The sequence below is a fragment of the Ictalurus punctatus genome, chromosome 17 (assembly GCF_001660625.3).
Source record: "Ictalurus punctatus breed USDA103 chromosome 17, Coco_2.0, whole genome shotgun sequence".
In the NCBI taxonomy this organism is placed as follows: Eukaryota; Metazoa; Chordata; class Actinopteri; order Siluriformes; family Ictaluridae; genus Ictalurus; species Ictalurus punctatus.
In genome coordinates, this window is record NC_030432.2 from 3643719 (window position 1) to 3655894 (window position 12176).

Below are 12176 nucleotides of genomic sequence, written 5' to 3' on the forward strand. Positions count from 1 at the left end.
TGTGCTTTCACGTGTGTCTTATTTGTCTTAGCAGGCATGTCTGGGGTTTAAAGGAATTACTTTTTGTACTGAGAATGAAACTTGCCATAAACCATACGAGTGTTTGTTTAAAGTGCCCTTTAACTTTTAGGTAATGATTCTGTGTTAAAGTTGAGATGTGTTTTATAAATAATAACAATAAAAAAGAAACTGTCACCAATAATGTATTATTAAATTGTTATACAAAAAAAAAAAAAAGTGTATGTTTGATATACATAACCTGCCGAATTGACTAAGCCCGTATATCGTAAGATGATCACGTCGTAGCTCGGGACGTGACTTACGATCGATTCAAACAGACTGTTACTAATAATTAAAATGCTTTTTTTGTTTCGTATCGTTTATTTCGGGGATGTTTGTGCGACTTGGTTATTGCCTTAGGGATGAGTTGTATTATTTTGTGATATGTTTTACTTGTGTAATGTACCAGCACTGTGTTATAGGTTCTGCTATTTTTTACTCTGGACACAATAGAAACCCAAATGGATCGAGACAAAAAGTGCAATATAAAACCAGGACTTTTTTGAGGGCATGTAAAAAAAAATAAATAAAATAATAATTATTAATAGGAAATAAATGTCATCCTAAATGCAATAATTATTCATGTTCATTGGCTTAGTGAAAGAAATGTTCAGAAATTTGCCCTTCCGCAGGTTTGTAGATGGATGTCAGATTTTATTATGTCGCGTTTTATTTATTTCCCCTTAATGTCATGTATTTCATCTTTGTATGACATGTTTATATAGATTCGGAAGCCTTTAAATATGCGTTTACAATTTTTTATGTCTTTAAATCTTAGACGTGGTGTTATGGAAGTAATGCTTTCGATTGATATTTCTGAGATGTTTAGATACACGTAGTATGTTGACTTGCTTAAAAATAAATTAGAGTGTAATATTGAAGTGAAAACTAAACTAAATTATTATTCTCTTTATATAAATCTCTCTCTCTCTCTCTCTCTCTCTCTCTCTCTCTCTCTCTCTCTCACACACACACACACACACACACCTCCAGCAACTTTCCTTGATAGTAATTTCTACAGGATTTGTAGATTTGTATGAGCTAGAAAAATATTTCCAAATATATTCTATTCTAAAAAAAAATCTGCTCTTTTCATTAAAAAAAAATAATAAAAAAATCAATAATTCCTGTTAATAAAACTCAAATTATGATACACGTAGCCCCAAAGGCTATTTGATTCTTGAAAAAAGTATTTTTTTTTTTTTTAATCATCCAAGTTTTAAATCATACATGTATGTTCCATCATAGCTGTTTTTGTCTTTTAAACGTGTTTTGCAGGGTTCGTTTGTGTAGCTTAAAGAATGAGAGTGTATGGGTCTCTTAGCTCCATGCCTCATTTTAATGTACTGCCTTAAATGTAATGTTTCGGTCCACTAAGTCATCTGGCATTTAATGTTACTAGAAATGTGTTTGCACTTTGCTGTTGTGCATGTCATAGATGTGCAAAAAAAAAAAAAAAAGCATGTCCGGTTTACGTGCATGATCCGTTTTCTGTGTTCATGTTGACTTTTTTTGTTTTCTGAGGAAAAAAATAAATAAAATCTGAAAAGCAGTTCTTAATGCTTTTATATGGTTACCATTTAAGAATAAACAAAAGACGTTGTGAAAGGTCTTTTTTTTTTTTTAACTGTCTTTATATTTGTAGTATGTTTTTGGCCTACAAAGTACTACAGTACATTTGGTGGAAACCCAACATTGCTCACCACTCTGAGAACACCATCCACAACGTGAAGCATGATGGTGGTAGATGGTGCTTCTCTATCTAATACCGTCTTTACTTGATCACTGACATCTGGTGGACAGACTCGTGTAGTGCAGATTCACATTGTACTATACTGTGTGCATTTTTTAATAATGGATTTAATGGCTCTCCATGGGATGTTCAACCGTTGGGATATACCAAAGGTTGAACCTCTCATGGAGCACTATTAAATCCAAACACTGATTCTGGATAGTTTTCCTGGACTTGTTTTGATAGCTCTTTGGTCTTCATGATACTATTTGTTAAGTTCTTTAACGAACGCTAGGGCCTTCCAGGAATATTTATATTGAGATCATCCATCCATCCATCCATTTTCTGTACCGCTTATCCTTTCTGGGTCACGGGGAACCAGGAGCCTATCCCAGGGGGCATGGTGCACAAGGCAGGGGGGGACACCTTGGATGGGGTGCCAGTCCATCGCAGGGCTATTGAGATCATGTGACATTCAATTAATTATGTGACTCCAAAGATGTCCCAAACTTTTCCAAACAGTTTTCAGATTTCACAACAAGCCAAAAACTGAAGAAGAAGAAGAAGAAGAAAAAAAAAACAGGAGAAAAAAAAAGGCCTGATCTCAACTTGTAATTAGATCATCTCCCTGAGTGCTTGTTTCACCCTTGTTCATCACCCTTGTTTCAGGACACTGTCCAAGTAGAGAAGTCTATTTATCCATAGATTTTCAGCTTCTGGGATTCAACTTCTAAAGTCTTTTCACCTAAATCTGCTTGACTACAGAAATGGGTAAAAGAGAAACTACCTACTTAGCATGAGGAGTCAAGGGTTTAACTTCCTCCTACTAGCTCCTCCTAGCTCCCTGCCTAATCTTCTTTTCCTGCCAAAAATCCTGACACCTCCCCCTTTTCTTTTTCCATCAATCATGTGGACAAGAAAAAAAAAACTAAAAACAAAGTTAAAAATTCTGTTTTAACCATGCTACAGCAGCAATGGCAAAATTAAGCTTTCCGTAAAAAAAATAAATAAATAAAATAATAATTGCTCAAAGCTTTTCAACACAGTGTGCGCTAGTGGCATCTAGTGGCCCAAGTGATGCATTGCATCTCCTAGTAGCTCATGCAGCAGGGTTTGGGTTCCAGCTAACATTCCAAATTTGTTTTATATAGGCAAAGCTATGCTCTAACACATTATTATTAATAGAATGAATACATTTGTTGATATGAGTAAAAAAAAAAAGCCCACACTTCAGAAAGCCTTCAATTCTTTGCTGGTTCCATAACTACAAAGCATCTCTGGATTGCTAATCACTGTAACGAAATTTCCTTAAGTGACTTCTGAACACATACCAGGTTTTGTGCTTGTTTTGAACCCATTTCCACACGAGGTCACATGAGGTCGTGTGCCGAAATCAAGCTTCGGATGTCACCGATCACACGTTATTTTTGGCAGAACGAATCAAGAACCAGTACAGTGTTTTGAAGCAAAGAGCTTCAGTATCAAAGGTGACATCGCTGAACCAACACTGACGTTACGAAGCACCAGAGGCTCTGATGATATGAAACCACGACCAGGTGTAGCAAGCTCAGACCTCACATTTCATTTCATTTTATTGTTCTTTCCGTTATATGCGAGTAAATTAGTTACAAATCGAATCACACTGTTAATAGTTACATCACGTGACGCCATATAATCATAGTCATAAATAATGATGGGATGAATATCGTGCGCTGTACAATACAGAGGCTGTTCGAAGAACACAAAAGAAGCCGTATATTAAAAGACAGTTATAGACAGAGGAATGAAGATAGACGTTAAGACGCAGAGATCCCACTGGACGTCTGCGTCTGTCACCACCAGCACTCTGTGTTCATCGTTTTGTGCAGCCAGCTCGCATAATTTGCCACTCGGGTGTACACCCCGTACACCTGCCGACTACCGCATCCTTCTGGCCCACCCCAAGACACGAGACCCTGCACTACCCATCTCCCACTGTGGGGATCCTTTGTTACAAACCCTCCCCCGCTGTCTCCTAAACACGTATCACGTCCTCCTTCGTAGAACCCGGCACAGAACATGTTCTCGGTGATGTTGTAGATTGTAGAACGAGAGGTGTAGCTGGCTTCACACTCGTCCTGCGCTACGACCGGCAATTTCACGTAGTGCAGCACCTCGGATACGACACCAAGATCGAAGGTTATCCCACTGTACGAGGCAGAGGTATTAGGCATGTTGATCCCCCAACCAGCAACCACGCCCAACGTGTTAGGCAAAGGTGTACGAGCCTGACCTTTGACCCATGGTGGAGGCAAACAGACCGGCCTCACCAGCTCATTCAGCACCACCTCTTGGCTAAGTTTGACCAGGGCGATATCGTTGTTGTAGTTGTGCGGATCAAAATCTGGATGGAGGATAAGCATCTCGACAGAGCGGTTGACGGCCAGCTTTTTATCCCGGACGTCCGTGAGGCCCAGTGTAGCATGCACATGTGCGGGAGCCACAGGAACAACAGACAGGTCCCTGAGCTGTCTGCGGAGCACGTGCGCGGCTGTGAGCACCCACGCCGAGGACAGGAGAGCACCACTACCAAACCAGCGACCTGTAGGAACCCGGGACGTATCCTCCACGGACAGAAGAACCTGCCAGGGAAAAAGACCTGGAAATGCTGCACGTCCGCCCACGATCCGCTTTTGGTGGGATGGGAAGGGCCGTGACTCCTCGCCGCATACTTGCACAAAAAATTACAATACACGTTTACCACTTGAGGATAAAGCATATAAACCTTAGAGATTCTATTGCGTGTCACAGTTTTTAGCTTACCTGCTTGGGCTTTAGCTGTCGTACGGGGCAACTGGAATTCAGAATCTGACTGTGTGTTGTTCTCCACATCTGTTACATCAAACAGAGAAATGTTTTTATTCCAAAAGCTTTTACCGAATACAAAATACCGACAGAGAGTCCAACCGACAAGCTGAGACGCCTGTCTCCAGATAAAGGACATCTCCTGTACTATACATATACCATTTCTATCGTTTCATATTAATGACTTCAATAAAAGTGATCCCAAATGACGACAAATTGGACTAACCATCCAACAGGACGTGAATAAAAGGAAGGCGAGTTAGTGTGCGTCTTAGTTAGCCAACGTGCTGCAATGGCTAAGCTGCATTACTGGAAGATTTAGCATACGCTACACTTTGGAGGAGCTTTTTCCAACCGTTTAGTCGTCATTTTGTTGTTTTCAAGTTTCTCTGAGCTATGCCTTTTATGGGGTTTTGTGGGCGTGGCGAAATGTAAATCAGCCGGTTGGTATTTATCAACATATGTATGTTTAGATGTCTGGTCAGTCTTTGTTTCGTTTTTGTTCGGCCAGGAAAACATTAACACGCAGCTTTACTAAATGATTGATAAATGAGGCCCATGGCTTATAGGAAAATCTGAGCAGGTGGAGAGGAAACAGAATTTCAACATAAAAACCCTGCTGTATACCATTGGACAATTTTTTTGCTTTTTTTTTTTTCCAGATGCAAGTTTCAAAACTAGCTAAACAAAAGCGGCCAAAAGAGTACACACAGTCCCGTCTTCTTGTTTGATTTATTTTATCAGCCGACAAGACAGAGGCTTGTGAATTCACCTAGATAAACTTGCCAAGAAACAAAAGAAACCACTACAAAAAAAATGTTTCCCATCCCCTGTCCTTTCCCTTTTAGTGAATTTGCCAAATTTTATTCATATTTGGTTTAGACCGCTGCTTTTATCTATAGTTTTCATGCATCTCTAATATCACCGCATACTAAACACACATTTCCAGCCTGATAATTTCAACAACAGACCGACATGCTAACTAAGAAACATGCTGAAGATACACGGGAAAAAAACACATGAAAATGTTCACCTGTTTGGCATGTAGGTAGCGTGGCTCCGTCCTCGTTCGTCCACAGGCCTCTCCGATCACACGTGTATGCACCTGAATTAAGCAACGAAGAAAAGAATGTTCTTAAAAAAGTGGTTTAACCGCTCGCCGATCATTTCAGTGACTAGTGAGGGTGAGAGCCAAACTCTGTTCTCCAGGAGAGCTCTTGCAGCTGTACAGGATCCTGGATCCAAAGGTGGTACTCTTGCTGGAGTTAGTATACACCACATCTCCTAAAGGTCCATCCACGGGACCACAGTCAATCACTAGAGAGAGAGAGAGAGAGCGAGAGAGAGAGCGAGAGAGAGCGAGAGAGAGAGAGAGAGCGAGAGAGCGAGAGAGAGAGAGAGAGAGAGAGAGAGAGAGAGAGAGAGAGAGAGAGAGAGAGAGGTTTTAAACCTTAATCATAATGGAAATCAATATTCCTTTTCTTTAAGAAGGATAATATGATGGAGGAGGATTAACCCTGGATGAAAGATGAAACCACATTAGTTCACTAGAAAGACAGAAGGATTTGAATTAGCGCGATCATTTTGTCAAGAAGAAATGTAATTAACTCCTTAAAATTTGGATCGGTGCATACTGCTTAAATTGCTTATAGAGATGATTACCCGTGGGAATTCGGATGGGGTTGGCTTTTTTTTTTTTATTTTTTTTTACCATAACCGTACCTACTTCTGCTGCATCCATCTCTTCCAATGAAGCTTCTGTCCATGTCCATGAGAAGTGCATCATCAGTTTACAGACGGCCGTGCTGTATCTCCGCTTACTGTAAGTAAATTCGAGCTCTTTCTATTTTATTGGCCGGAGAAACCTTGCTATGTGAAAATCAGCGTCACAATATTTTCTGAGCAAAAAAGCCATTTTCCCTCGCTAAAAAGTTTGCTGAGTAAAATCTTTGGGCTGAGTTGTGGAATCCGGAGTAATTACCGAAATCGCACACATCAGTAGTGTAGACGCTACTTAAAAAAACACCCACGCGCAGGTTGATCTGCATAGTTTGAATGCAGCGCTGAGAAAATCAATTAAACTGAGCGCGTAACACGACTCTGAATACAAGGAACTTTCCCTGCATGAATATCACCTCGGATTACAGCTCCCGATAGCGGCAAAGATTTATCAACAACACAGTGATATTGTTTTCGAATTTGGATCATATTAATTATATATATAATAAATATATTTCTGTCACCGCAAAATCTTGATAGTCGTCTTCACTGTAAGACTGAGCTCGTGTCGCCGGGTGTGTGCTATAACTGGCGGTTAAATAACAGACCAGACTCGAATCGTGTTCAACATAGGAATTTACTGTTTGACAAATGTCCTCGGGAGAAAAGGAAAAAAATCAAATAAAATCATCTTAAACCACAGAACGGCGGCTCCTTTGAGATTCCTTCTCTGGTTTTCGGCGGAGAGAAATGAAGGACAACCAGTGTGAGAGGACGAGGGAACAGAAAGGAGCAGGGGAAAAGAGAGAGATAAGGAGAAAGTCAGAAAGACATTTAACAGATGTGCACAGCTATTAAAAATGTGCACGACTGCATATATCTAAACAAAAACAAAACAAAAAACCCCCCCCTGAAATGTCTGGTATAGCTATCTTTTTCTTTTTTTCTATTCTTGTTAATAGGAATGTATTTTATTCACTGACTTGTGTTAAAACATGTAAAGAAGTAAACTACTAATCAGTGACAGCTAAGAAACGGCTACATAGCAATACGCTATGTAATACGGTATACAATAAAGGTTTCAATAAATACACTGGAAATGAATTGGACAGAAAGTACCAGATGTTTTTGGATCGCCAAACACACACACGCACAAAAAATAAAACACATGCAAATTGCTTACTTGTACAGAGAGGTACACGGCCGCTCCAGTTTCCGTCCGCCTGGCACTCTATCTGGTAATGCTCAAACTCCTCTCCGTCCTGAGAAACAGCGAGAGCGTGAGCAACGTCTATATGAAGCTGCGTGTATTAAAGGAAAACTCCACCCTGACACTGAAAATGTTTGAGACGTGTTTAGCGATTCTGGTGCTAATTTGTCAGTAGGTGCTGTGAGAAGTTAGTTATCGTTGTTATCATCGCTAGGCTAAAGGACTAAAGTGCTGCTGCAGCACTCTGTTAAGGTAGACGTGACACGAGGGCTCATTCGCTCACTCATTCAGTGAAAACAGAGCAACATGCCACTGAAAGAGGTTTAAAAGGAAAATATCTTTTACAGAATAACATTGTGTTTATCATAAAGATTAGGGTGTATTAAAGTTTTGCTTTAATAACCAATCTGCATGATCACCTTTTGCAACGAATAGCCAGGGTCACAGGTCACCGTGATGTGTTCTTTGAAAAAGTACTTAGACTGTCTTGGCTCCAAATGACCATTAGGTGGCAGCATAGGAACTGCACACTCACTGCCTACAACAACAACAACAACAATAACAAAAAGAATTTATTTAAGTTTACTGTTTAATTTAAAAACGTTTTCATCTTAGTCCTCTTACCTGTAGAAGTGTAGGTGAACTTCCAGCCCAAGTTCTCTCCTGAGTTGTCACTGTGAAACAAGATGCTCACAGTGTTACTTCCTGTCTGGATCCTGGCAGGCGATTTGTCTCCGCAGAACGGGCCGAACGAGCTCTCTCCTGCCTGAATCTACAAAAATATCATCATCATCATCATCAATACCATCAATATCATTAATAGCAGCATCTGTTAATAAGCATTATTATCTTCTCCCTAAATATGCTTAGACATTGGCGCCATCTATGGGAGGCCAAAATCTAAACCTGGGGGGAGAGAGTTCTATAAATGTGCAGGAAAGCGTTTATACCCCTCCTCCTTAATCTTAACACCCCTCATTGGACCATATCATTACTTTAAAAAGCATGCGTCATCAGTGTGACCTAACCCATAACCTTGTGTGAGTTCATTTCAAAACAAATTTGGACAAGTGGAGTGTTTATTAGTTGCACAACAAAAGTCATATGACACTCCACACAAAACACTCCTCATATCAGTTCAGATCCCGACCGAAACATGTCCTTAATACAGGTATTAACGCCCGAGTCTTCACCAGGTGTATGTAACGTAATGTAATGTCACAAATCCAAATCATATCTATCAGCTGAGCTTCAGAATCCAAAAGAGTCGTCTCCGTCTGTCTGGAGAGAAGTCTTATTGCATTTCATATTTGATACCGCTTGTCTAAACACACCGAGGAGGCAGTCATATTTCATAGCATATGCGTGGAAAAGATTGCGCAATGTTTCGGAATGTGCACGTTTGGGATTTTTGGGGCAATCGGGGAGCTCTCGGAATAATAGTCACAGAGAACACATTAAGATGCTGCTATAGATGTTTCCCTGCACAATAAAACGATATGAACTTATATATAATGCCATTTTATGAGGTGCTACTACAGTACATGCTACCAACAGTTCTATTTTATAGTAGAATATTTTTGAAAAGCCGTAAGGATTAGATTTGATAGCCTGGAAACGCTATGTGCTCCTCACCTTGATGTAGTCGTAGGGGCAGATGACGTCGGGGTGATCTTCTACGTCAAAAGTATCATCGAAATCCAGAGTGACCGAGAAACCCTTCTCCAGCTTGATTCGGTAGAGACAGTCCGAGCTTTTAGGGTATGGCTTGGGAAAATTTACACTGGTGATCAGTCCAGAACCCTCGGTGTATACGCTGTCACTGCACTCCACTGAGGAAACACACACACAAACACAAGATTATAATGTGACTTTGACCACTGGATGGTTGTTGGAGGCTAGTTTGAGTATTTCAGCAACTCCTGATCTCCTTGGATTTACTCTAGATCAGTGGTCACCGACCCTCTTCGTTGAGCTCGACCTTCCTCCAGGTTTCATCTCCAACCAAAATCTTAGTCGATCAAGCACTTGATCTTCAGGAACAGTGTTGGTGACCAATGCACTAGAGTTAGGATGCAGAATGATGCTAAAAAACAAACAAACAAACAAAAAAAGTAGGTGGAAATTCCATTATGTTGATTCGGGAGGAAACCAGACTGGTTTAAACTGATATTAAAGCTACAGTAACTCAAATAATCACCCTTTACAACCGTGGTGAGCTGAGAAGCATCTCAGAATGCACAAGGGTGAACTTTAAGACAGATGGACTGCAACAGTTAAAGACCACACATCAAGTGCCAGTTCTGTCAGCCAAGAACAGGAATCTGAGGCTACAGCAGAAACACACTCGTCAAAACTCTTTCCTCTTGCTTGCACACAAACGGAGCATAGATAGGTAGGTAGGTAGATGGATGGATGGCTGGATAGATAGATAGATTGATCGATCATAAGAATGAGTCTGATCCATTGTGGATGTACCAGTGTGCTGGGGTCACTCGTCGAGTCTAGGCCTATTATTTCAAACAGTGTGGTCTGCTGTGCCATGGTGACTCATGACTCTGGGACAGCAGGTCTGGTTTGATGGGTCCGTTCTTCCAGAAGCAAACTACAACACCTCGGTTGCAAAGTCTGCCAAAGTTTTCCCCATCAGCGGTACCAGTTTCCAGTCTTGCACCAGTGCATCATGGCCCAAAGCGGTTGTCTCTGCTCTGTCCGTGAACCACTTTGGACAGCGAGTTGTCTGTCTGTTCACAAACAGATCGGCTTCTGTTCTTCTATACAGTATATGTGAGTTTGCCAGAGTCTGTGGACACGACTGCTTCAGTGCTGGTCAAGCTGGTCAGCCATATTTGGCAGAAATGTAACTATCTTTCATATAATAACAAGCTGGGAAAGATGGTTTGACCCACTCAGGCAAGTGGGTACTGGTTAGAGTAAGCTTTGGGACTTTCAGCATATTCACCATCAGAATGTACTGGCTCTATAGTTAGTCAGCTCTTAAGACGTTTGCGTCTTCCCACGTCCAGAGGTTGTCCATAGCACCATGATTATGAGGTGACAACTTTGATTTTGGCACTCGGCAAGGACACGAACACACAGGAACACTCCACTAGTTGCAAGAAGAAAACAGAGCTACTTTGTGTGTATCGTACGCATCTAATCGGTCAGTTTTACTCAAAAATGTCATTTCTTTGGCAAAAGTCTTAACCCTAAATCACAAGATTTCCCTTTCGTGCTCCTGCTACAGTGCTAACAGGGTGACCGAGGTTCACAGGCATTTCTCAGATTTCCCTGGCAGCTCAAATGTAAATATTTGCCATTTATCCTTCAGATACGATTAGCGTGCCTGGGCCAAAGTGTGGACATAAAACAGACGCCCAATCCAGCCCACACAACCACACATCACCATACATTCGAAATCTTTCAACCACTCGTTTAGTCTTAATGGAAATGTAAAGTTCGGTGCTTAAAACGAAATACGTTACGAAGTTACGGTTGATATCGTAAAAACACGACTACGTGCTTTGAATTACACCCCAGCTTTCCTAAAGCTGACCTTATTTAGGAATTTCCAACCTCTAATCCCGTCAAATCAAGATCTCTCTGAGCTCGTGGCTAGCTAATCTCTAGCTAATGTTTATATAAAACCCGTTGTGCATAACTTAAGGTGTACATTTAAAATAACTGAAGTAATAAAAATCGACACAATGTGTACATTCATCAGCGTGTAAAGACGACTAAATCCTCTAAATCACTCAAGCGATTAGGGTAAAAAAAAAAAAAAAATTCAGACGGCATGACAGACTGTTAATTTGGTCTGAGAGCAACTGGATCTCATGTCGTGTTAATCTTAAACGACAGCAGAGTCAAACTGAGCCAGTTAACATTTCTGAGCGGATTTGCGTCGAACACTTACAGGATTTGTTCTCCGAAAGCCGCACATAACAAACGTTTCAACTTTTGGACCTTGGATTCCTTAGTTTGTAGCCTCAGATTCCTCTTCTTGGCTGACAGGAGTGGAACCAGATGTGTTCTTCTGCTCTTTAGTCTATACCTGCCTCAAGGCTTGGCATGTTGTGCATTCTGGGATGCGTTTCTGCTTACCACGGTCGTAAGGAGTGATTACTCGCATTATCGTAACTTTCCTGTCAGCTCAAACCAGTCTGGCCGTTCTGCTCTGACCGTTACAGAGGCGTTTCCGCTCTAGAACTTCTACTCCTGGGTGTTTTTTGTTTTCCGCACCCTTCTGTGTAAGCTCTAGAGACTGTTGTGAGTGAAATACTCAAACGAGCATGTTTAGCACCAAAGATACTGAGATCACATGTTTTCCCTTGGCTCATACAAGTTCATCTAAATGCACCAACAGTTTTTACTTCGGTTCTGAGGAATCAACGAGGGTTAGAATGATCTGCATTTTAACGGCTCGAGAACATGAATACGAACGTTTATACCTTTGCACGTCCGGTTGTCAGAATGAAGCAGGTGTCCGTATCGACAGGAGCAGTAGTAGCCGCCGATATAGTTATGACAAAAGTGATCACAGGCCCCAACTTCATCGTTTTTATCTCTACACTCATCTATATCTGTGGACAGTCAGACAAAAGGGAACGA

The 12176-nt window shown here is 41.0% G+C and overlaps 1 protein-coding gene across 3 annotated transcripts in view; it reads right to left on the reverse strand.

The window, feature by feature from the left end:
* Positions 1–3366: 3366 nt before the first annotated feature.
* Positions 3367–12176, reverse strand: part of masp1 (MBL associated serine protease 1) — a 13803-nt gene continuing 4993 nt past the window's right edge. The window contains exons 4-12 of one of the 3 annotated variants that reach the window (XM_017491699.3): positions 12017–12148; positions 9201–9397; positions 8190–8337; positions 7985–8103; positions 7539–7617; positions 5834–5953; positions 5670–5741; positions 4595–4663; positions 3367–4502 (exon numbers count right to left, since the gene is read on the reverse strand). In XM_017491699.3, the coding sequence (XP_017347188.1) occupies positions 3625–4502; positions 4595–4663; positions 5670–5741; positions 5834–5953; positions 7539–7617; positions 7985–8103; positions 8190–8337; positions 9201–9397; positions 12017–12148 (1814 nt within the window). In that variant the 3' untranslated portion in view covers positions 3367–3624. Of the gene's footprint in view, positions 4503–4594; positions 4664–5669; positions 5742–5833; positions 5954–6973; positions 7086–7538; positions 7618–7984; positions 8104–8189; positions 8338–9200; positions 9398–12016; positions 12149–12176 lie in introns of those variants that run through there. The other 2 variants (XM_017491700.3, XM_047161366.2) reach the window with 2 other exon arrangements.